The sequence below is a fragment of the Cuculus canorus genome, chromosome 1, assembly GCF_017976375.1.
Source record: "Cuculus canorus isolate bCucCan1 chromosome 1, bCucCan1.pri, whole genome shotgun sequence".
Taxonomy (NCBI): domain Eukaryota; kingdom Metazoa; phylum Chordata; class Aves; order Cuculiformes; family Cuculidae; genus Cuculus; species Cuculus canorus.
In genome coordinates, this window is record NC_071401.1 from 204,293,584 (window position 1) to 204,319,696 (window position 26,113).

Below are 26,113 nucleotides of genomic sequence, written 5' to 3' on the forward strand. Positions count from 1 at the left end.
GTTTGTTGTCCACCAGGACTCCCCGATCCTTCTCCATAGAGCTGCTATCCAGCTGATCAGCCTCTAACCTGTACTTGCACATAGGGTTGTTCCTCCTGAGGTGCAGGACTCTACATTTGCCTTTGTTGAACTTCATTAGGTTCTTCTCTGCCCAACTTTCCAGCCTGTCTGGGTCTCACTGCATGGCAGCACAACCTTCCAGTGTATCAGCCATTCATCCCAGTTTTGTATCACCAGCAAACTTACTGAGGATACACTCTGTCTCCTTATCCAGGTTGTTGATGAATATGTTGAACAAAACTGGGCAGAGTTACAACCCCTGGGGGACATCGCTGGCTTCTAACTAAGTTCTGTGCTGCCAGTGACAACCCTCTGAGCTCTTCCATCCAGCCACTTCTCTATCCATCTCACTGTCCACTCAGCTAACCCATGCTTCCTAAGCTTGCCTATGAGGATGTTGGGGGAGAAAGTGTCAAAAGCCTTGATAAAGTCAAGGTAGACATAACAATAGAGCCAGTTATGCCATCATAGAAGGTTATCAGGTTGGTAAAGCATGACTTCCTCTTGGTGAACTCATGTTGACCACTCCTGATGACCTTCTTTTCTTCCAGATGCTTGGCGTCCAGGATGATCTTTCCAGGGACTTTTTAATTTCTTATATTAGCAGGAAGGAGAAAAGGATTGTAAATAAGGAGTTTAAAAATCTAAACTTAAACTTAAATAATTTAAAAATTCTTAGGCTCTGAAGTGTTTTCCATGAGTACTTTCTGGAGATTTCTCATTAAAATATCTTCTTGGAGGAATTTGCAGTTCCTGCGAAATTTTCAGTGTTTTTTCCCTTGTACAAACCATCCCATGCCTTGATGTTCAGCCATTTTGAAGACACAGTCTTGAAGCTGCATGGTTTCTAAGTCTCCATCCTCCTAGTATAATATTTTTACGGGGGATAAGTCAGCTTTGGAAATGTCTGCTTCAAGGCTGATTGGCCAAATATGAACCAGCTAATGGGAACTTATTACTTCTCCCCAGTAACAAGCGATAGGACAAGAGGAAATGGCCTCAACTTGTGCCAGGGAAGGTTTAGATTGGATATTAGGAAAAATTTCTTCACTGAAAGAGTGGTGAAGCATTGGAACAGGCTACCCAGGGAAGCAGTGGAGTCACCATCCCTGGAGGTGTTCGAAAAATGCATAGATGTGGCGCTTCAGGGCATGATTTAGTGGGCATGTTGGTATGTTGGTATTGTGATGATGGTTGGACTTGATGATCTTAGAGATTTTATTCAACCTTAACAATTTCATGATTATTATTTTAAGAATTGGGAAGTTTTGCAAGGCTTTGAGAATTTTGCTTCTTGCAACCAGCAGGCTCGAGAACTGGCAAATTCTCATTTGTTCCTGGCCAAATTACACCACAGTTCGGTACAAATAGCAGCATCTCAGCAGAGCTTTGGGGCTTCAGCAAGGTTCTGCCAGAGAAGGTGTGAGCAGCTGTAATTATAACATCAAAAATATGGCGTCTTTACAAGACACTTCTAGATCACAGAATCACAGAATCACAGAATCACAAGGTTGGAAAGGACCCATTGGATCATCGAGTCCAACCATTCCTAGCACTCCCTAAACCATGTCCCTAAGCACTTCATCAAATGATGTCAACCCTTGTGGTGTGAACAGGTGGAGTGTATTGGCAAGCAAAAGAAGGGGCCATCTCCAAGCACAGGTTTTTAGGTGATAGATGATCAACATATTAAATACACATATTCTAATTGCCTTCCTGTTGTCCAGCTCTGAGAAAAATCAGCCCAAAATACATTCAGTTCTGCATGGGATTTCTAAAAGTCTGCAGTGTATCTGCTCGGTTCTTTGTCCTGAAAAAAAGCCAGCTACTTAAAATAAAAACATTACCTTTTCCCTCTATTTTTCAGCTGATAAAATATTTACATTTTGTAAATTTGACTACTTTTTGTTTAGTTTTTGTTCTGGTGATATTTTAATCTGCAAATTTTCACAGGGTTTTTTATCCACCCTTGAGACAATTATTCTCTTTTCAAGATCCCACTCGATACTGATAGGGGAAGCCACTTTCTCTTGCATTTCCAGAAGATAGAATGATATTACACAAGAGAGAAGAAAAAAAGTAGTTAGACCAAGCAACGAAGTTAAACCTGAGGTTGCTTTAATCTGTAACAAATGGACTTTCTGGAATCCTCAACGTAAAAAGGATATGGAGCTGTTGGAACTGGTCCAGAGGAGGGCTACAAAGATGATCAGGGGGCTGGACCATCTCTCATTCGAGGACAGACTGAGAGAGTTGGTCCTGTTCAACCTGGAGAAGAAAAGGCTCCAAGGAGACTTTATAGCGACCTTCCAGTACCTGAAGGGGCTACAAGAAAGCTGGGGAGGGACTGTTTACAAAGGCTTGTGGTGATAGGACGAGGGGTAATGGGTATAAACTGGAGAGAGGCAGATTTAGATTAGACATAAGGAGGAATTTCTTCACTGTGAGAGTAGGGAGGCATTGGCACAGGTTTCCCAGGGAAGTTTTGGCTGCCCCATCCCTGGAGGTGTTCAAGGCCAGGTTGGATGGGGCTTTGGGCAGCCTGATCTAGTGGGACATGTCCCCGCCTATGTCAGGGGGTTGGAATTAGATGATCCTTAAGGTGCCTTCCAACCCAAACTACTCTATGATTCTATGACGTTGCTCGTCCATAGATGGTGCAAACAGCAATTTTCATACCTCCTGTGGTCACCTGCTAGCAAGTACTGACTCTGCATTAGTTGTTCATCATGGAAGGAGACACAGTGAGAGGCTCACATGAATTGCTTGCTTTCCCACTGGATAGGGTGCTGTGATGAGACGGCAAAACTCACTGGGTGGTATGTTGGAGAAGGGCTGAGAGAACTCTAACTTGTCTGTCCCATGAAATAAAATAGATCCAGAGCATGGATGAGCACCCACAGTGGGCTGCACTCAGCTACAGGAAAATGTGAGACCAGAATTAGCTGCAAGAATTGCATATTTTCAAAGTTGTCTCTTGGCAAAGGCCAACATAATTCAATGGGCATGCGGTGAGTTTGGGTCACTTAATGTGCGTGTGGATTCTTCTCCACACAGAACCACTTGCTAGGGTAACTGCTCTAAATAACACTGTCCTGTAGCATTAATTATTCTGATATTCATCCTCTGGAAGCCCTGGGAAGAAAAATTTTTGCTCTTCGGTAAATGATGTTAAATTATGTGTTTGTATGTATGCAAGTGCTTTCAAATGCAAAGAAAACAAAATCTGAATATCTGCAGAAAAGTGCTCTGGAGGGCTTCCAGCTGGTTTGAGGATTTTAAGAGCCTGTTATAGGATGTACCTTCAGAAGATAAATTTAAATGCTGCCTGCTTTATACTCATTGTTTATAAAGTTGAAAGCATCTTTGATAGTGACTATTCAGTCTCACAGCAGTTGCATACAGAACAGAAGCAGGTTGGTTTAACTCCATCCCTGCCATGTCCTGGAAAAGCAGAAAAATTCAGTGGCTCTGCAGAGAAGAGCTCAGCTCAGCACAGGCACTGAGGGACTTATGGGGCAAGAAATTGAGTTCTTGCAGTGATCAAGACCTTCAGCACCTGGCAGGATTGAGTCAACTAGTTAACCGTGTTATTTGGTGTGCAGGATGCACATCTGTATGTGTCTAGTTTTGTGTTGTATGACATCCAGCTGTGTGGTTCTGTCTGCTGTACGAGCATCATTTTTTTCCCTGCAAAGGTGTTTGTCATGGTCCCTTTGTTACAATGGAGAAGTCCCTGGATTGTGATCTAGAATTAGGGAATGTGGATGTCCTGGAGACAACAAGCGCCAACTATCCTGAGGCAGAGTCCATAGCTGAGTGCAGGAAATTACTTGAGCTCTGTGGTGGTAGAAGATGGCCCTAAGCTCTGCTGTAAGACCAGACTTGTTCTGTTGAGTTGTGCGAGTCTGGGATCATGGCCAGAAGTTTGGCTTGAGTGTTTGCTATCCGAGGGTGCTCTCGTGGGCAGTCAGCAAGTTGCCTGTTATCTGTCTGCAAGGCAGACAGGTAGGGTAAAAGTGAAGGGCTTTTCCCAAGCCTCCTTCAGAGCTGTGTAGGTGTCAGCACTGAGGAACAGCATTCCTCTTTGTTTGCTTAGCATCCTTGAACTAGGACCATTTCAGGGGATAAGAGGATGATAAAGTCACGCCATCTGAGCTGCCACATCTTGAGAAATACACACTTAACCTGCTCCCGCCTGCTCCAGGTGCTGACAGACTTCAGAGACTGCCAGTAGCAGACAGGAGCCATCAGATAACTTACCCAGGACAAGAGGAAGTGTAGGTCAGAGCCTATCTGCAAGCGTGTCCTGTGTCATTCTAGCCTTTTAACCTCTAGTATACTGTTAAATTTTCAGTGGTTTCAAGCATGTGTTCTGTGGCTCTGTATCTCATCTTAGGAAGCTGTCTCCAATAATTTGTTGCTGCTTGCATTGCTTGGTTATATCTTGCTACTCATAATGACGTACTTAGGGCTAATCTCAAGTATTTTTTCTTCATGGGTCATTCCAGACTACTGACCTTTATAAGAAACGAGAGGAACTCTCTAGTCTCAGAGCAGAAAAGGCAGAGTGATGTTGTCTTTCTTTTCAATAGCATTTTTATACCACTCTGCAGCACCAGGTAGACTATGAACTTCAGTGTTAATCATGCCTAAGTCAAATTTATAATCTTCAGCTTTGGATAATTGAGCAACAGAGTTCATATAATGATTTTTGCATGCCAGATAATCTTAGAAGTTGTCCACCTTTTCTTTCTTCAGATGGCAGAAGGATGCTGCCAAAGTCCTCTTTCAAGTTAGAGCCCCTAGTTCAATTAAATAGGTGCATGAGATGGTTGCTCATATCCATGAGTGAGCCAAGCATGACTGCTTGTTCAGCTGAATAAACATGAACTTCAAGTATACTTAAAGATGCATGATAAGCTGTAGCCAAACTCTGTGGACTGTCCACAGAAACCCATGGATTTTCTCCTTCCCAGTCCACTGAAGCTGAATCTGGCCCATTTGAAGACCCATGAGGTTTCTTCTGTCCCACTGATACATGTGGCTGCTGACCTGTTGTGGGCTAAACCTCGTCATCTTCCAGTGTACCTTCACAAAGAGCATCTATGCAAGTGTTTTCCTGACCGGGCTCCTGAGCCCACATTGCTTCCACGACTCATATATTTCTATACTAAATTACCCATCTCCATTTGGTCTTCTTATTTGCCTACACTGACTTGATGTGCCCAGACCTCAGCAGATGCAAGACCTTCAAACTGGAAACCTTCATCTGTTTGGTTTATTGGCAAAATCTGTATTGGTTCTTTGGGAGGCCAGATGTGGTCCTGTGCCTGTTGCATGACAGATAGGGGTTCCAACCTGACTTCTGTTTAAATAAGAATACTGTAATTAAGAGGATCGGCTGAAGAAATCTTGCATTAATTATTGCGGACAGCTGTTATTTGAAAAAAAACATTTGTTCTTTTAAATAGCCGGCTCTTGGCTTGCTACCGGAGATGCTTACATTAAGTCTTATGGATAAAAATCTTCTTTTAACTGTTAAAAATATAAGTGAAAAGAACTCTTATTTCCCCCCCCAAAAAAAATTGTGATATGCAACAAAGGGAAGCTATTCATAAACTTTAACATAGCATAGAGATGACTAACTTCAGGTGTGTACAGAACAGAGAGAGGCTTTTGAGAAAAATGAAGCTGCAGCCGTTTTATTTTATTCATGCATTGATGCAAGAAAAAATGCTGAGTTTCCTGTTTAAACTGGGGCATACCTTATGGCATACATATTCTTCTTCCAGAAAAAGGCACTTCTCCTGCTTTGTAGACACAATTCAGTGTGGAAGGGATTGGTGTGAATCTACCATTTACCATGGAGGCCTGGTGGGGAAGTTATGGCTTGGGAAGCAGCAAAGCGATCAATGTGGCATACATCAAGGATTGCATAGGAAACCTTTGTGATCAGTTCTGCTCTTTGCTTACAGATTCCTCCATCCTTCTTGTTTACCAGGAGGAGAGTTTTCCAGTGCCCTGGTCAAAGAGCTGACAGTTATATGCAATTGAGGATAAGGACTGGATCTTTTTTGGGGCTTCTGTGACATGCAGGCACTCAGTGGGCATCCAGAAATATGATTAGTTCATGAAGCTTCGCACTAGCAAGTTACATCTTGCCTTATTTAATGGAGCAGCTTTCAGGCTTAAAGTCAAGCATGTGCTTAAAACAGATTGCTGCATCTGGACAGTGTTTCTTATAACTTGCAAAAGTCAGACCCATGTGTCTCCACAAAAGGTGTGCAGGAATGCAGGTAACACTTGCTTGGGATCCCTCTACTAGATGGATAATGCACTGGGCTAGGAAACAGAGGAGACCTAGGATTTACTTCTGACTCATCCACTAGTCCCCCAGGAAGCTTGTCCATCTGTCCTTCTGTAATACAGGCACTGTAGAGTTACTCAGCGCCTACTACTGAGCCTTGGGGTCTCCTGTTAAAAATCAATGGCACCACCTGGTAATTAAGTGAATTTGCAATGTTTACTAATTCTGTTTATACAAATCGGGGCAGAGAGGGTGAGTACAGCCTTAGAGAACAGAGAGGAGAAATGAACCCTCGCTGTAAATCTTTCTCTTCCTCTTTTCGAGTGCTTTCTGGGTGGTTTGGGTTTGTTGGTTTTTTTATTCACTTTTATCTCCCTCTTCCCCATCCCTTACTGTCATCTTGTCTCGTTCTCTAGGAAAACCTCTTTTTTGTGATGGAATACCTCAATGGAGGAGACCTCATGTTCCATATCCAGAGTTGTCATAAGTTCGACCTTCCCAGAGCAACGTAAGATGTTATTATTAACTTTTGGCTTGTAGGTCACACACATGGTAGAAGCAAAGGCAGCAGCTGCAGACACCATTGATCTTGATTTTATTCCCAGCTCTGCTGCTGTACTATAGAGGAAACCTTGGATAAATCATTTGACCTCTCTGCACCTTACCCAACTGCAATGTGGGGATAATGTTTGTGCTGGAAGGAGAATCACTCTCTATTCCAGCTTTCTCCTAATTGAACAAAACAGATATGTGGGTCATCACCCCAACTCAACAATGGCCTTGGAGCAAGTCACTTCCTCTCCCTGGCTTCTTTCTCCTCCCACACAAGGCTTTTTAGAGCCCATCCGCACAGCTGATTTCAGTCAGACGTGACCTCGCTTTGCATTCTTGGTCAACCAGGGAAGCTATTTCTGTCTGGAAGCGTTACAGATGCTGCTACACCCTTGTCAGCATTACATCTGCCCGCAGGCTTATCCTTTAGCCTGCAAACCAGGGACCTCCTTCTAAGCCTGTGACCTGACTCCTCTGTTTTGTGCTAAGCTTAGCATAGTCCCAAAAACATTTGTTCAGAGCTGAGAGCGGAGCTGGATGGAAGCTGCCCATTAGGCTGCCCTACTTGCTATATTAGTCTCCTTCTCAGGAATTCAGTCCTTCAACCAGAGAGAGGTTCCAGAGGGGCCATTCAACCCATCTGAGACCTAACCTCTGGAAGTGCCTCCACTGTCTATAAACAGCCTCAAGCCTGCCTAAGGTCTTATTTACATGGCCCATGGACAAGGGTAATTTTAAAGCAACCTCCAGGTGTCTGCTGTGATTTACAGCAGTCCTGAGGTTGCTCTTCATTGCATTAATTGACTTCTTGCTCAACCCATAATTGGAGGCCCCAGTAATGACATCTTGGACCCAACCTCCACCCCAGATGTATCACCATCAAAGAAATCCTGCAGATGCATTTTCAGCCATCTGTAGAACCAAATATCTTGTTATTTACACCCTATAGCCGTGCTGCAGGACCTGCTTCAACTTAGGTTCCCAGTCCAGTGATCAGAGGTGAAGCTGATGTTTGTTAGAAGTAATGGGATTATTGCTTTTCCTCTTGAAGGTTCATGGGGGAGGAGAGGGAAGAGATAAAACCTATCAGAAGTACAAAAAGCAAATTTGAACAAAAAACTAATACACGAACAAAGAATTAAAAAATTATTTAGCTTTGATTAAAATAAATATAAGAATTAGAATAATTGAAAGGTGCTTTTAATCCTTCTGCAAGCAGGAGGTATTTTAAAAGTCAATATTGAAACTACTATAGGAATTATTTTTTATTTAATAATTAAAAAACCTTATTTAAATCAGTATTTAATTTGGTGATTCTTTCTAAAGCATTTGAATGTTCGGAAGTAAAGATCAACGCATTGAAGACCGAGGGAGCAGAGCTGTGCAATACTGGAGGGGCATACGATCTTGCAGTTACATTTCCTTCTGGAAGAGCATTTTCATTGTGCAATGGTGCTCCAACCTTATGCTGCCTCTTTGCAGCAGGATGTGGTGTTGTCCTTTAGGCAGAAATGTGTTGAGAAGAAAGATCTCAAAGTCAAAAAGTCTCTAGAGAAAGGTCAGCAAGCTGCTAGCTAGTTCATAGCCTGGATAAAATTTCAAAAGCAAGCCATAGATCTGAGCAGTCAAGAGGTCTGTTTGACAACCCAAGGAGACTGTCTGTGCCTCCAAACCCAGATGGTCACCTGTCTGTCCCATTGCTGGGACCACTCCCCTGTTTGTGCCGCAGTTACTGAACACGGCAAATTATAAGCTGCTCTTTTGAGGGCTGAAGCATTAACTGTAATTTGCAGTTTGCAGTCTGGTTTCATCACTGTAACTCATTGATATAATTTAAATATGTAAATAAGGGAGAGACACAGATACCACCCAGTCTGCCTTCCTTGTGACAAAGACCATATCTTGAGATGAGGCAGGGTAGGCAGTAGGAGCTGAGGGGTGTTTTTTCACTCCACAGCTGATCTGGAGACATCCTTGGGGACTGAAAGACATATCCTCACAGTCAATTATATATATATAAAAAAATGCAGCTAGCCATGCAGTGTGGGTTCCAAATCCCTGAAAATAGTAGGTTCCAAATCCCTACCATTTCACAAAGTGGTTTCAGTGGGATCTTGGCTGCCAGATGCGTGGCATGCTTTTGGGAACATTACATCATCCATCGGTTACCTGTAAAACTCAGTTAACCCAGGTCTTCTGGAAACTCTCCAAGCCTTCTCGGAACTTAACGAAATTTTGGCTCCTGTGGAGATAAAGTTTCTGTCTTTTGAGGTCTAGTTGAAATGTGCCTGTTGGGAGGTATCCACTGTAACTTGTGCCTTCTGTCACTCAGGTTTTATGCTGCTGAAATCATATGTGGGCTCCAATTCCTCCATTCCAAGGGGATAATATACAGGTAATTTTACTCTTTAGTGTCTAATACACTAAACCTTTACTGCTTTCCCTGCAAGCACTAATGGTAACTGAGAGACTGTTGCTTGGATGCACTTATTGGAATTGCCTTTCTATGCAGATTTCCTTTTTATGGAGTCTGGCTGGTTTATTTTGAAAATATAGTGTGGAAGAGGCAGTTTTGAGCCCTTTTTGAGAAGCCAGTCCTATTTCAGTTAACCTTAAAACAAGCCCTTTGGTGCGTTTACGCTGAGTTATTCATATAGCACCCAACATAGACACCCAACTTAAGCTTTCCGTGTATGAAGATAAATAAGGGTTAAGTTACCCCTGAGAAATTTGGTATATAAGCTTAAGTTAGCCATGAGAAATTTTGTATATGTACTGCACTGGTTGAGAGACAGTGATATACCTTAATTTTGGGGCTATTAACAGATCTGCTGTGTACAGTTGTACAGTTCCATGGGAAGATGGGATTCATCTCGCCTACCATCATGAGTCTGACCTAGCCACCCAAGCTTTTCTAGTAAGCAGAGAGGAGTGAGCATTTTTTATGTTCATCAAACTGATGTTAAGGTGTGTGTGAGAAGTGCCCATGTCTGCCAGCAGGCTCCATAGGGAGCCAGTGGTGACTAGATGGGACACTTGCAGGCATCTTCACTCAGATGGAAGAGTCCTCTCGGAAAGTTACTGGTATGAACTTAGTCCACAATGCATCAGGCTATCAAATCCCAAGAAGAAGTCCTCTACTAAGAAAGTGCCCATTCCAGCCTCTGCTTGAATTCCCTAGGAGCTTCAGAGTTATCACAGATGCTTTGATCTAATGCACAACTGTTGTGCTTCAGATCTATCTAAAAGAACAGACAGAGGAAGGAAGCAAGAAGGGCTGCAGAAATCAGGCCACCGTCTGCTTTCCCATGGCCAAAAGGAGGAGCTGAATTTCTGGGGAGCTCTACTCCAGCTCATCTTCATGGCAAAAGTTGCTTTCGACATTGCAGCCTTCTGTGAAAGCAGAAAGCAAATACTTGTCATAAACAAATGAGAAAGCTCACTAAAGCAGCCATATTTGATGAAACCAAAATGAGCTTATTTCAATGGTTGTTATGTAGTGTGAACATTAGAACAAATGCTAAAATTGAATGGTTTGTTTACAATCCACTCTCCCATTAAAAAGCAAGCTTTGTTTCATATAAACTCGCCTTATTATTCATTATAAGTACTTGTGTGGGAGCCATTTGTAGTCTTTATTGACCAATGATGGTGATTGTGTAAACATGACATCAATACCAATGGCATTAAGATGATCTAAGATGATCTCTAGGGTCTCAGCAAGTTTCTGACTCTAATTATTTTTCAGGATGACTAAAAGGAAGCATTTTCTGAAGTGCCCAAATCACCTCGCCATGTCTGTCATTTTTACTCAGACTTCTCTGAGAAATTGCTTAAAAATATCTGCAGGATATTGTGACTTTGTGGCAGAACTGTTAATGATGACATTTTGTTTATGATTCATGTTTTTCTTTGGAATTGCCACAGCAGTGGTGTGTCAGGATTTGGGACCCATTTCCTCATGAATGGAGAGAGTATCATAGTATAGTTTGGGTTGGAGGGGACCTTAAAGATCACCTAGTTCCAACCCCACTGCCATGGGCAGGGACACCTCCCACAGGATCAGGATGCCCAAGGACCCATCCAACCTGGCCTTGAACACCTCCAGAGATGGGGCAGCCACAACATCCCTGGGCAGTCTGTTTCAGTGCCTCACCACTGTCATGGTGAAGAAATTCTTCCTAATGTCCGCTCGAAATCTGCCCCTCTCCAGTTTATACCCGTTCCCCCTGGTCCTATCCCCACAAGCCTTTATGAATAACCCCTCTCCAACTTTCCTGTAGGCCCCCTTTAGGTACTGGAAGATTGCTTTGAGCCTTCTCTTCTCCAGGCTGAACAAGCCCAACTCTCTCAGCCTGTCCTCATAGGGAAGGTGCTCCAGCCCTCTGATCATCTTTGTGGCCCTGAGAGAGATGGTTGGGGTTGTCCAGCCTGGAGAAGAGAAATATCCAGGGAGACCTTATAGTGGCCTTCCAGTATTTATAGGGGCCCTACAGGAAAGCTGTGGAGGGGCTCGTTATCAGCAAATGTGGGGATAGAATGAGGGGTAATGGCTTTAAGCTGATACAGGAGAGATTTAGAATGGATATTAGGAAGAAATTCTTTCCTGTGTGGGTGGTGAGGCACTTGCACAGGTTGCTCAGAGAAGTCATGGCTGCCCCATCCTTGGAGGTGTTCAAGGTGTTGAATGAGTCTATGAGTAACCTGATCCAGTGGAAGGTGTCCCTGCCCATGTCAGGGGGAGTTGGAACTGGATGATCTTTAAGATTCCTTCCAACCCAAATCAGTCTATGATTCTATGATTCCTGTTTAGAGTTTGGAGCCTTGGGAAACATGCGCAAACTGGGCTAGCTAGACACTGGGTAGCATGATGAAAGGAAGAAATATCCCATTCCCGGGAATCAGTGCCAGCATTGCTTAGGGTGTCAAGTTTTGAAATAAAAGATTTAAGCGGTCCTGCTCCTTTTTTCTTTTTTTCATTGAAGACAATGACAACAAGGTCTGTTGAGAATGTAGAGCCATCAGTATCTTAGTCAGAGCTAACTAAGCACGTAGGAAAGTGAGTAGAAATCATTTTTGAAAGTACATCACTTGTGATGTAGTAAGAATAATGATTTCAGCTGTTGTGTTTCATGCACCCACATATGGAAATGCTGGCTTAAATTTTAATGAATGAGACGAGGCATTTTTGGCAGAACCTCCAGTCCCTGGAGCCAATGAGTTTAAGACTCATCAAAATAATGAAAGCAAACTCTAAGTGATGGTTTGTGGGTTTTTTTGGTTGTGCTTCGATCTACGGGATGAATAAAAACATTACTGGCAGCCAGAGATTGATCTCAATGGTGTAACTAAAATAAGTCATTCCAGCTGGAAATTGTGACAACATGAGTGTTTGCCACTTGGAAGGCAAACGTCTCGGTTGTCTTTGTATTTCTTTTTGATTGATGACTCCCACTTTTTCTTGGGTCATATTCTAGCAGCAACAAACAATTGCTCCATGACAATAATTTACTGTGTAGACACAACGAGGTACCCCTCCCTAACTGGGAACTGACTGAAGCAAGTTGAGGAGCTTTGCACAGAGGGAGTCTAAACAGCTATCTTTCCTGCAGTTTTAGGTAGTCATCTACTGTTGGAATGGATCCAGAGAAGGGCTACAAAGATGATTGGAGAGCTGGATCACCTCTGTTATAAGGACAAGCTCAGAGCTGTGGTTGTTCAGCCTGGATAAGAGAAGGCTCCAAGGAGGAGGCCTCCTTATAGAGGCCTTCCAGTACCTGAAGGGGGCTACAGGAAACCTGGGGAGGGAATTTTTACAAGGGCATGGAGTGATGGGACGAGAGGGAATGGCTTTAAATTGAAAGACAGAAGATTTAAACTAGATGTTGGGAAGAGATTCTTCATGATGAGAGCAGTGAAACACTGAAACATGTTGCCCGGGGAAGTTGTAGATGCCCCCTCCTTGGAAGTGTTGAAGGACAAGCTGGATGGGGCCTTGGGAAGCCTGGTCTGGTGGGAGGTGTCTGCCCACAGCAGAGGTGTTGGAACTGGATATGCTTTAAGGTCCCTTCCAACCCAAACTATTCTATGTTTCTATGATATCAGGAGCACCGTGCATTAGAAATTACCTTCTTTGAGGGAGTCAAAGGTATTTCTGAAAAAAACCCCACATTGCAAAACAGTTGTCACTGGGAGGGAACCCATATAGCAGCCTCATGATTAGGACTCTTGCCTGACATGTAGAGAACGTGCGTAGACTGTGAATCAGCAGAGGTTGGGAAAGACCAATTGTATTCTCAGCTGTGGGCACAAGCAGTTGTTGTGTCTGGGTTCTTTAGGAGCCCTGAGGAGGCACAGTGGTTGGTAGCACAGGATGGACAGTGCAGGAACATGAGTGCTATGACAGCAGGTAACCCAAATTTTACCCACATCCCAAGTGATGCGCATCATCACTGATCCAAACATCTCCCTCTGTCATTATTTCAATGAAAAGCATAACTTGGATAAGACATAAAAAAATTAACATAGAAACCATGCCAGCCTTCCTTTCTTTCTGCCTTTTTCTTTCTTTCTTTGCATGCTTTTCTCTTCTTTCAGAGGTTGTTCCCGTGTAAGGACCTCTTTGTTCTCTATCAATGGCTATGATTCATTAGCTCACTTGCTTTTATCTCCTCCTCTGTGCATTTCTTTTCTTTTCTTTTCTTTTCTTTTCTTTTCTTTTCTTTTCTTTTCTTTTCTTTTCTTTTCTTTTCTTTTCTTTTCTTTTCTTTTCTTTCTCTGGGCTCTTTGCTTCCCACTGTAGCACAGAACCTAAAACACCTGATAACACCTTGGCAGCTGTCTGTGAAGGGCTCTGTAAATGCCCAGCGCTCAGACAGTGCCACCCAACAGTTAAAAAGTAGTGGGTGTTCGGCTGATGCGGGGGATAGTTCTCACCCTCTGCAAGCCGTGCAAGGCTTGTGGGTCCTTACCCCTTCCAACATTTGTAGAATGCTGGCAGCAGCTTCAGAGAGAGTATTGAGCTTCCCAGTGAAGGAAAAAGTGAGCATTAGCTGGTCTCTTCTTGCTCACCTTCTCCAGGCTGGGGCAGAAGCACCGGCTGGCGCAAAGACTTTTTTAGCTTCACTCTTCTGCATCCTCGAAGGAGGCAGCTTCTAGAAGATATCTTGGCTAAAAGTCTTCTCCAGCAAATGAATCAATACTGGGACAGGAGGAATGAGGGATAGGGATACTGAAGACCAAGAGAGAGGCTTATTTAGCCCTCAGCCTTCGTTTGTAATTCCAACACATAGGCGTTACATAAAGGCAGGTAGCATGTCAGTAAGTACAGCCTGGTAAAATAGCTGTGTGGCTCTGTAACACTTTAAAGAAGGGGTTTCCTTCTCTTCCTTCACAGAGATTTGAAGCTAGACAATGTCCTCTTAGACAATGAGGGGCACATCAAAATTGCTGACTTTGGGATGTGCAAGGAGAACATGTTCGGAGATGCGAAGACAAGTACTTTCTGTGGGACTCCTGACTATATCGCTCCTGAGGTAGGTGTGGGGTCCAGGGAGGGCAGCAAACTGCTGTGGAACAGAGAATGTCTTAAGACTGTCAGTCAGTGGTGGAGGATGCAAAGAGTAATAACCTGCTTTTGAACAGTTCCAGGCTGGAAACTGGATTTCAGTTTGGTTCAGAGTCTGTGTTGCTGTCTGGCATTGCATAATCATATTTAGTGCAAATGGGCCTGGGAAGCAGGTGGTGCTTGGCTTAACCAAGAAACAGAATGCTTAATGGCAAACAAGTTTGGGCCATGGCAAAAGAAGCTCCAAGAAGTAGGTCCTGCAATTCAAGGACTGCAACAGCACAAGGAATGGGAACATGTTGCCTGTCCAGCCAATAGTAGGCTTCCATGGCTGTACAGGCTCCTTGACAGCTGGTAGGGAGCTATGGGCGCTTCTAGGGGATGATGTTCAACACAGCTTAAAAAAGAAGATACAGATAAGTGGGACACAGTGCCCACCTGGAGCTGATTCTTTTTCCTCATTGATTAACCACCTCTTAGATAGAGAAGAGAGGCTGCGTCCATGATAAAGCAGAAATTGGGGTTCACCTTCCATCTGGGATATGCTCTGATGCTTGAATAATGATGGAACCATTAGCTTGGACTTCTCTTTCAGTCACACAAGTTCGTAGCTGGCTGCACAGGCTGCATCGCAAGCATCCTCCCATAGCTGATATGATCTGAAAATGCTCTACTGTCAGAGGCATAACTTTAAAACTGAGCACAGGCTTGAAGGTCTGTCTAGATAAAAAACGACTAATACCTGTTTGTAAAGGGGATAGAGGTGCTTGGAGACATAAACATGAGAGTGGTTATACATCCTGGTTTTTCTTCTCTAAGTGGCACCACTCAAAGGAGGGATGTTGCTGTCTGGAGTAGAGCTGGAACTTGACCTACTAACTCTGGGCTCTGGACTACCTGCTTCTCTGCTTTGACTGTGCACAGTGCCAGAGCACCTGTCACTGCATGAGTCCTTTCGTGGAGGACATGCCTTCACAAGTTGCCCCTTGGTGAAGGAGGCTTTAAAACTAGAGATGATGGAGTTGTGTCAGGGTCAGGTTGTGCCTGAGCTAACAAGGGCAAGGCAGAGCTTGTGGCTTGTGTTAAGGTCCTGCTCAGTTCCCTTGACTTAGGAAGGCTGGGGCTTGCATAGAGACAGTCTCCAAGCTCCATGCAAAAACCTACCAACAGTTCCTCTTCTCTTTCTGCAGCTGTTACCTCCTGATACTTGGTGGAGAAAAGCTGAACTGGCTCTCCATGTACCCATGCAATAAAATTGACTGGTCACAGACATCAGACTCCAGTTTGCCCATGGCAAGATCCTTTGCCCTTCCCTTTATTTCTTTCCATTTTTTCCCAGACAGAAACTTGTTCTTTTTTTTTTTTCCATAGTAAATTTAGATAGTTTGGACTGGATCCCTCTAGAAAAGAGAAACCTCCCTTAACCTGGTGACTTCACACAATGATAGATCTTACTATAGAGAGGCTTTGACTAATTACGTAGCAAATTAGGGCCAAAGAAAACATTTTTCAGCTTGGAAAAGAACTTAGGAGTCATCCATGCATCATGTCTGCCATCACACTGAAATCCATTTATTTGCCTTTCAAGATCCCATTTCCTGATTTTAGTGTTTTCATGATGGATATTGGTCCTTTCAAATAGCTTTTACAGCTTTTTTTTTTTTTCCCCTCCACTAGAATTCATTGATTTTTCACTGTGCACCGAGAGCTCAGTTCTGATCTAGGTTACGCCACTGCTGACGTGAGGGCTGATCTCTTCAAGTCAATTGGATTTATATTGCCTTAGAGCAGGTGTAAGTGTGCTCTGCAATCAAGCTGCGATTGTCTTTTATTATACTTCAATACGCCTTTATTTAAAAAAAAAAAAAAGCTATTTTCTGATACTGAAAAAAAAAAGAGAGCCAAGTGATAATCTGTTATCTGTGATTTTACTTCATAGGAAAGACAATGACTAAAATAGCTCAGAGTTTTATTTCTGCGCCATCATTTGTTTTAGAGATTCAACGAGTGCATATAAAACATTTTACCTCTAAATTGAAAGCACTGTTAGAGTTTATGGATCATCTCTCCTGCCAAAGGCAGAAGCTCTGGACTTTTTGTCAGTATTTCAAGGCAGCCTCTAGCGCTGTAGTTTGTTACAGACCTTGGCTACAGCCGTGCAAATAAGGGGACTTTGGGTCAGTATACAAGCAATTTTTTTTATTTCAAAAAATCTTTGACCAAAAAAGCCAGAAATTGCTGAGGTTATTTATTTTTTTCCCAGAGAGTTGCAACAAATCTTTTCTGGGACTGTCATAAAGCATTTAATTTCAATTTTCCAGACATTTTATAATATAAAAGGTAAAGCCTTATAAAAATAATATGTCTTTTAAGAAGGAAAAGTTGAGATGATTTTGTTTATAGGTGATCCAAAAGAAATATATTAGGCAATCTTTTTGATTCGTTTTTTTGGCTCTGAGTGAAGGATGTTGTATGTATTGTGTCTTATAGTCAATTAGGTTTTTTGTCCTTTTTGCATCTCCTCTTTTGTCGTTTCTGGAGACAGATGTGTTAATCTTGAGCCTCTACATCAGCTTGGGTTTAGACTTCTGATATTAAAGTCCTGCTTTGCTAGATGCCACAGGTACATCAGAGGGGGATGCTTCTCACCTAATGTGAGGATATCCATCTGAAAATGAAGCATTAGATGGCACTTTATAGTGTTGGAGGAGGACAAACATCCCAAAAGACAAGTCATCCCTTCCTGCCTTAGGTGTGTACATCAGTTAAATCACTGTTTTCCCTCCACTGACTATAGAGAGACTCTGCACAATGGAATTAATAAGAGACATAACTTTTAGGCAGTAAGATGAATCCGGGCCCAAGAGGCAACTTACAATGAACACAAGGTATGAAAACAGTCATGAAATTACTTACCTACTTCCACTGCACCTCAGAGCCAGCAGTAAAGATCTCTAAATCATCTTTTTTTAACTGTCAGCAGACTCATATGCATTGATCTGGATAGTTGTTTTCATTGGTGTTAAGCCATCTCCAGGGCTTGTCATTGATACCTACACCGTTGTTATAGATAAAGCATCACATTGCAACCAAGTTGTGGGTTCGAGAGTAAAGATTGTGCTTTAAATTGAACTGTTCCTCTCTCGAGCTCTAAAATCCTGATAAAGATCTTAGACATTATAGTCATCGTGTATACCTTTAGACATCTGCAAGGTAAATATGTATATGTGAGCAAGTTGATAACCAAAGTAAACAAATAGGGGCTTGTATTTTACAGCAGGTAGATGTTCAGCTGTATGCCTAAAATTTGACTAATTTTCTTCTTTGATTGTAAAAGGAGCTAATGATAACTGGTTCAGCTCTAGGTATCTCCATAGCAGATATCTAAAGGCAGGTGAGATTAATTTTGCTTTCCCAGAGGGGAAGTTTGAGAACTTGGTGGTGTCTGGTCAGGTGTGTAGAGGAGGAAAATACCACATCTCTTCTTTGGAGAGGTTGTCACTCCAACCAACCCCCTGCACAGTGGATGTAGCCTTCACTTTATAGCTGACGCAGAAAGTCACAAACCCATGGACTTAAGGAGGACAAACTCCCATTCCTCTTCCTATAACTCAGTTGGTGTGAAGAGGACGGATCAGCAACTGCCTCATCATGCTTTTCCTGCGGCAGATTTTGCTGAGATCATTTCACACCATTTCCGCTGACTGATAGTCCTAAAGTACCCTTGTACTTTCAAACTTGTTATTTTAAAATGCAGCTTCTGTGAGTTCAATCAGTCCCAAAATGCTAATGCCTAACCATTTGTCTTCCTGGAGTTCAGAAGCCTGATTTGTGCCCTTGGTATAATTTGGAGAGCAGACAAAAGATGACTTGCCTCACTTTTCATGCTTTAGATCTCCCTGGTAGCCAAGGATTTGTTCAGGTAACTTTAAATATCTAGAGAAACGTGCAACCTGTTATCTGTAGTGTGTGGCTGCGACTTGGAGCTCCCTCAGCCACAGCCCCTGCATCGCTGGCAGATGCTCTGGCGCACGCTGCAAGCAGGGTGAAGCACCTCTGTTATCCCACTCAGTGCAAAGTGTCTGTTGAAAGTTCAGGATCTGGCCACATTTCTGAAGTTGAAATACTGACATAAGGCATTTTGCCTCTGTCTTTGTCATTCCTTTCGTTGGGCAGATATTGCTGGGGCAGAAGTACAACACCTCCGTTGACTGGTGGTCTTTTGGTGTCCTCTTGTACGAGATGCTTATTGGCCAATCTCCTTTTCACGGCCAAGATGAAGAGGAGCTTTTCCAGTCTATCCGTATGGATAACCCATTTTACCCTCGCTGGCTTGACAAGGATGCGAAGGACATTTTGGTGAAGGTAAGAATAACTACATATCAAACAAAAGTCTTTTCACCAGAACTGTCTTCTTTGATTTGTGCATCTTCAGCTGTTGTTCAGAGGAAAAAAAAACAGTGTGTTAGGACCAGAAAGAATCAATTCCTTGTCTGTGGACCTCAAAGAACACCTGACCTAAGTCATAAGGCCATCTTTGTGTCTTCTTTCTCCTGAGCTATGGATGATGGCTCTTCACATCCTGTAAGTAGGATTGCAGGTTATCACATAGCAGCAGAGATCAGTTTCTTTGCAGAGCACTTCTTTAGGTATAAGGCATGTTAACTTCTGGAAAAGTTATTTTGACAGGCGTCAACTGAGGTTTACAGGCGTCCTTGGAAAATAGGAGGTCGAAGTAGTTCTTGTGCCTCAGAGATATGAGGACATATAGGGTAGTTTGCTTCGATGTTCAGGTTGACTTTCATTGGAGAATGTGTTACATCTTTGCACTGAGCTGAAGAGCAAGTTTATAAAGCTTGAGCTGTGTCCTGAAGTAGCAGAGCCCACTGAAGCTAGTAGCGCCATGTCATCTGGATTTTGGGCCCTTTTAATCTCCTACATAGCAATGCATAATGTCTTTTGTGAGTAGAGCACTTCTCCATTCCCCTCTAATGGGTATCCTTCTCATCTTTTAGCTTCCCTTCTATTATTACACTGATTTTGTCATTGCCTCCTTCCTAGCCCCAGCCCTTTTAGCATTGTAACATGCATGGTTTGGGATGCAAATTATTCTAGAGTTGCTGCAAGATAAAAATGCAATGAAGTCACAACTAGTCTAACAAGACACTGCCCTCAGTCAGGCTTTGAACTGACATTGAACATGATCTAAGATGTCCTACCTTGCAATAGAGCATGGTGAGAGAGCTTGTACATGGGGTTATAATGGCTCAGCTGATGTGAGATAACTTGTTCGTCACAAGATTTTGGTCCTATTTGACATACAGTCCCTATGTTGACTTTTGTATTTACAAAGCGACAAGACAACATGTAGCATTCCGCTAGAAAACAACTGGAGAACAGATTCATTTTGCATCTGTGCTGTGTACAGCAGGTCTCAGATGTTTAAGTATCACTATAAAATGATAGTAAAGAAAGCAATCAAAAGCAGTTGTTCAGGTAGACGTACCAAGCAGACTGAGATTTTGAACATCTATTTCCAGGACATACACTGCCATCTTTCTGCACAACTGACCTATACTTCTGTCAGAAGAAGTATAGGTATATAGTATAGAAGTATATAGTATATTCTGTCAGAATTGGAGATGGCAATCATCTTTATACCAATCAATAAACTTCATTTCTTAGGGCTTTTCTCTCTATAGCTCTATATTCCACCCTGCTTAATGCCTGTATTATGAGCACAGAACTTAACCTAAGGAATCTGCACTGCTGTGTAATCAGTTTTCTGCAGGACACTTCATTTTTGGTGAGGCTTTGGCCACACTGTTCACCAAAGCCTGATGTCTGTAGGGTTTTTTTTCAAACAGGCCCTCCGTGGTCCATACAACCAGATGCTTTTGGCATTACATAATTCTGTTTGTTCTTTGCTGACTTGTACGCTCACTGTTGGCCGAGCAGAGTAACAAGAAACTTCTACTGTATGCAACCCAAATCCATTCTGAAATGACCTCCAATAGTAAAGTGCTTTTGAACATTTGTCCTTACTTCTGAAGTAGGACATCTTGGGTCTATTCAGGTCACCTGCTATCAAGTGTTGCCACTATTCCTCTCCGTTGACTTTACCAATCATCCATCTAGGATCTGGCGTGCTATGGGCCAGCTAGCCTGGAGGCCCCAGACCTTTTACTGCAGATGTAAAGGTAAATTTTAAACTATTCACACCCACAAGTACAGCAATATTTTAGCATTACTTCCTGCTCATGAACACTGAGAGGAGCTCTGAAATGTTTAGCACTCCTGAAGCTCTCCTCCAGAAACACTTCAGAGCCAAATGGCCCCTGCCCCACCATAAAAACTTATATGACAAAAGAGGCTAAACTGAAGAGTGGGCTTAGACCTGTGTGTAGCTGATGGTGTAAAGACATGGCCCCAGCTCTAGCTTTTTCCTACCTTAATTAGGACTAAAAGAATTAGTCATCCACATGACTTATAGCCTGTAGTGTACAGCAAATGCAAGCTGTCTAAATTGGGAGTTTTGAAAAAGTAGGTGGTTGTCAGCATTGGAGCTGCTCAGTGGAACAAAGCAAGCACTTCCAGGGTGTCTTTTATCTCTTCTTTAAGTGTGTAAAGGAGGTCAGATTGTTTGCATGTAAGATACCTGGTTTTCTCGATTAATTATAAAAGGTCAAATACTGACACTCCAGATGTCCCAGGGCATAGGAGGTGGATGCAACCTTACATAGGCCAGACTAGTATTTTCACAAAATAAATCTTGACAACAAGAGCTGTCCGAACAAGAGTTTCCAAGTGCAATCCAGATATTTCACCTGTGTAGTTTCTTATTTGTGTGCTCAGACACATATGTTGTTGCCACTGTGGCAAATTTGTCCTCTCTTTCCTGCAAAGAAAAAATAAGGCCAACATCTCTCATTACTGACATATTAGGTTAAGAATCTAAACTGATCCCCCAATCAGAAATTTAGTAAGTTAGCAGAGTCTTCACATTCTCATCAACTGTGCTTGAGTTTGAAGTCTGAGACTCTGTCCTAATGAATATACTCTTATTGATGAAAAAGTAAGGTATTTTTCTTCAACATTCTAGCTTTTTGTGAGAGAACCTGAAAGGAGACTGGGAGCAAGAGGGAACATACGCCAACATGCCTTTTTCCGAGAAATAAACTGGGAGGCTTTAGAAGAAAGAAGGATGGAGCCTCCTTTCAAACCAAGAGTGGTAAGCATGTATCTTCCATTTCCACCCATATCGTGTCTTTCTTGCCTGAATCATTCATTGCCCAAATGTTTAAACTCTCCAGGACATGTGAGCAATAAACCAAAACCAGGACCCACAGTAATGTTATAAACCCATTTGTTTAGGGGCACTGTCCAAAGCCTTCAGACATGAGTCTTTAATGTCAGAGACCTCAAAGCCTGTTTAGATTAATGGAATTAGCATTTTAAAGATGTATAAATGTCTTCCTCACCCTGGAACTAACAGTTTTAGCTGCCAATTTAAGGCTTTCAAAACGCCCTCAAACTGTCAGGGTTTTCTTTTTGGGTAGCTCTGCACACGGAGCCTCCCTGTCTAAAAGCAAATGGAGTAACTTGGTCTTGGGCAGTCAGGATGGAATGTGCTCACTCTTACTCATATGTCCAAATGCAGATTAAATTGTTCACAAGTTGCCTGGTATGTTGTGCGTATCAGATGCAAGCAGCTGAAGGCATCTACAGTTTATATCTGCCATGGTGTCCAGTTATTGGGAAGATAATTGTGAGCTATGTAGCTCTTTTGGCTGGGTTGCCTGGCTTAGTCAGCATGACTACTCTTTTTGGATGGCTTTAAGACCGTGTCTGGCATGCCCAGACCTGAGAAACTTTAAATTACTCATCACTTTCTCAGTTACAACAGCAGGGGTCTGAATGCCACTTAAAAACACCTTTCTTTAGTCACACGAGTACATCCCATTCTGTAGGGATTATCTTCCATTTCACAGCACAGGGTATAGAAGGAAAAGCAGTTTGAGTAACCGAGTGATCAGCTAAGGCAGGATGGTCCTGACCATCAATAAGAGTCCTATTAAGCTATTAAATTCATATTAATAGTAATAACATAATTTAATTTGACAAGTGCATAATGCTTTCATTTCACAGTCTTTCACAATTCTTATTTAATTGAAGGGTCCAGTCTGCAGTGTTACACAGTTGTAACATCCCTGCCTGGCGGAACTCAATCATCACAGGCTCAGTGCCTCATATATAATATTTATTCCCATTACTACTTCAATAGGATGGTAATAAGTGATTAGCACTGCCTGCTGGATATTAAGAGCTCAGACAAAAGTTCATTGCAGTTTGATATGTTACTGTGCACTGACTGAGCTGGAGTAACTCATCGTTGTGCAAAAGACCAAGAGCAAATGCATTGCAGGTTTGTTGGCTCAGCTGAGCTTGCATCCAGCTAGTTGAGCTGATCCTGTAAGAAGCAGTTTGATAGGGTCAGTACCGTTGTAATCCAGATCTCAATATTAGTGGTTTGACATCTTCTTTTTTCTCTTTTCTTGAAGAAATCTCCAAGTGACTGCAGCAACTTCGACAAGGAATTTCTCAATGAAAAACCTAGACTGTCGTGTGCCGACAGAGCACTGATTAACAGCATGGACCAAAATATGTTCAGCAACTTTTCTTTTGTGAACCCTAAAATGGAGAAAATATTTTCCTGAGATCTACCTTACCGAGGGAATTCTCAGTAGTGGTTTGAGTAACACTTTGTCAACTGAAGACTGTATCGTGGTTAATTTTATCAAGAACCCGACAGAAAAATGCCACGATTAAACATTTTACCATGCCTGGAGCTTATTCCAGTCTGTGGCAGATGCCAGCCACTCATTCATTAATGATGAAGATTCTTCATGGTATCTTTTAGTCTGTCTTCTCCCTTTTCACAATGTTCTCGAAGTTGAGAGCATCTGAAAATGAGGAGGTGCCAAAACCTGTTCTCCACTACTTGTACACACAGCCAATGGGTTTCTCTGTAAGACAAAACAAATATATTTAATCTTCTGGTTATGTCAGTGCCCATTTCTGCAATTCTCACCTTGGCCCTTCTTCACCATCCTAATGACAGACAAGTGGTTTGCTCAAGGCTTGAGGGCCTCTGGGAACACTTCAGGCTGGGTGCTTTGGTAACTTCCACTTGTACATGTGCAGACTTCTGCATAGGTGCAATTTTACTCTCTACACGTCTTAAAAGTAATATTCACAGGTGTTAGGATTTGATATCGCTCCACTGGGACAGAGACTTTGCAGGTGCTCATTCCAGCATCCATACATCTCACTCAGAGGCCCTGGATCTAAGGACTCAACCCCAAAGGAGAATTGTCGCCATGTCCAGCAGGAAACCTTGAAAACCCCTGTTCTAAAGCTTTAACTGTCCTCACGCCACCAGGCTCAGTGAAAAATCTGGACTAGGCTTTCTGGAGTTTTATCCTAAAACTGCATGAAAAAGGTGGAAGACGTTTCCTCAAACCATTATTTAAGCATTGTAAAACTGGCCTTCCAGTCACAGCATTGGCACATTTTACTTGGAAGTTAGTAATTGGTCCTTGCAAATGCTGATAGGCTTTGTATTGCTCTAAATGATGTCCCAGCTCTTTGGCATGCATCACAGTCGTAGGTCAACAAGTTATATCCGGCAGTCACAGGCAGGACAGCATGTCAGGTGAAGGTGGTCCTCTCCTTCACCTCATGACATTTTGCTATGTGTTCTGTCCCTTTGCAGGGGACAGAACATTTCTGTGGAAATGTGGATGGGTTAAAAAAAAACTTTTCTGTGATCCTTTCATCATGGCATCCTTTTAAGTAAAGGTGCTCTGTTTTCTGAGGTTGGAGAGATGAACCAACCAGTGACTCCTTGTCAATGAGACATTGGTTAAACGCCAGGTCAAAATTAAGTCAAAGCCCAAACAGGTGATTCTGTAATATCCTAGTCCTGGATAATCACCCCAGCTGGTGTTAGACCTAATTGAAGTGTATGCATTTGGAGCTTCATTGCAGAAAAAAACCCAGTCCATGGAGAAGAGGAGCTCTAGAAGGTGAGTTGTCACACAATCAGATTCCATTCAAAGGTACCTTTCTGGCTCTGCTGGACTGTCAACTTGGATCTCCCAAGAGTGAACACAGCCTCGCAGGTAGTGCTGGGATACCACTGGCAGTGGTTGCAGGCACCAGATCCTGGAAGACCAAGAGCAGAGGTGCCTAAGACCAACAGTAAAAGCAGAGCACCCTGGAAAAGGTTTCAGTCCAGTGACTCTCATAAAATCCTTGGTTGTGCTGTATGAAACACAGGGGGCATCTGTGCTCGTAGTTTGTGCAGCTGGTCATTGTGTTTAATTAGAACAGCTAACATGAATTTTTTAAATGCCAGTGCTGTTTGTACAGTTAAATAAAATGTTGTGTACAATTGGAAAATGGGATTGAAGTGGTTAAATAGGGACAAAGAGCAGAGGTGCTTAGAAAAGATATTGAAACAGCTCTGCACTTTCTGGGGGGGATGTTTCCCAGGGGAATTTCAACCCATAGATACACGAGATCAGTGAGCATTTGAACAATTGTAACTACTCTACGAAATGGTATGTAAAATGAGGATTTGGCGCTGCAAAAGGTGTCCATGAAGGGAGTAAAATATTCCTTTTCACTACCAGAACGTGGCACAGATCTAAATGGGGTCTGCTATCTCAAAGGGTTTGCAAAGCCAGATGTACAGAGGTCATTATTATTAGAGGACAATGTTCCTTTGACAACTGAATGAGGTTGGATCAGCCAAGTCCTGAGAGGGCTGGACTCTATCCACATGCTATAGATGGAGTCTGGATGGCCTTATTCAGGCTAGAGGCTGCATTTCTAGGCATTTGAAGATTGGCAATATCCCACGCCGAATGACTGTTAGGGATGTGTTCTTTGCAACGGCACAGTAGTTTGTGCTTGACACCAAAGCAGGGACACCCTGAGAGTGTAAGCTAAGGAAGAAGGGTGCTGAATCATTTCTTGTGTTTGAGTAACTGAAGAGTAACAGGATTAAACACCTCTCTGACCAGAAGCAGGGCTACACTCCGGCTATGGTCCGGTGTATCTAAAGCAGCCAAGAGTAAGAGTGACTCGTAAAGGAGCACATTTGAGTAACTGCTAGAGCTGACACAGTTCTAGCCTTACTGTAGAGCTTTTGATGCAAACCACAAGCAGTGCCGGCTCCTCTCTACCAGGTGTGTTCAGCTAAAAAAAACCAAAACCCATTGAGAATGGGGGGAGGGAGACGGGGAGAGGTGAGCACGAGCCACCACAAACGAACGTGCCGTGTGTTACCAGTGCCGCAGCTTGAAAACCCTCCCAGCTGTGCCTGTAGCCTACAAAGAGTGACGTGATAAGCAGAAAGCGTTTTCCTGTGGTGGCAGCGATTGAGAGATAGGAGCTGATAAGGGCTGAAAGCCAAACGCCCACACAAAAAATGAGCTGAAGCCCAGGTACTCACAGAGATGTTCCTTTGCCTTGGTTAAACCTGGCACCTCCATAACCATCTTTTCGTCTCTTTTTTATACTTTCCCCTTCTCCATAAAATATTAATTTTACAGCAT

General features: G+C 42.8%; 1 protein-coding gene across 3 annotated transcripts in view; it reads left to right on the forward strand.

Annotated features, from left to right (window-relative positions):
- The window catches only part of PRKCQ (protein kinase C theta), a 69,687-nt gene extending 44,750 nt beyond the window's left edge, over positions 1-24,937 (forward strand). For all 3 annotated transcript variants that reach the window (XM_054083553.1, XM_054083567.1, XM_054083561.1), the window contains 6 exons: positions 6,787-6,878; positions 9,255-9,317; positions 14,319-14,457; positions 18,666-18,854; positions 21,592-21,720; positions 23,051-24,937. In XM_054083553.1, the coding sequence (XP_053939528.1) occupies positions 6,787-6,878; positions 9,255-9,317; positions 14,319-14,457; positions 18,666-18,854; positions 21,592-21,720; positions 23,051-23,206 (768 nt within the window). In that variant the 3' untranslated portion in view covers positions 23,207-24,937. The remainder of the gene's footprint in view (positions 1-6,786; positions 6,879-9,254; positions 9,318-14,318; positions 14,458-18,665; positions 18,855-21,591; positions 21,721-23,050) is intronic.
- The last annotated feature ends 1,176 nt before the right edge of the window (positions 24,938-26,113 follow it).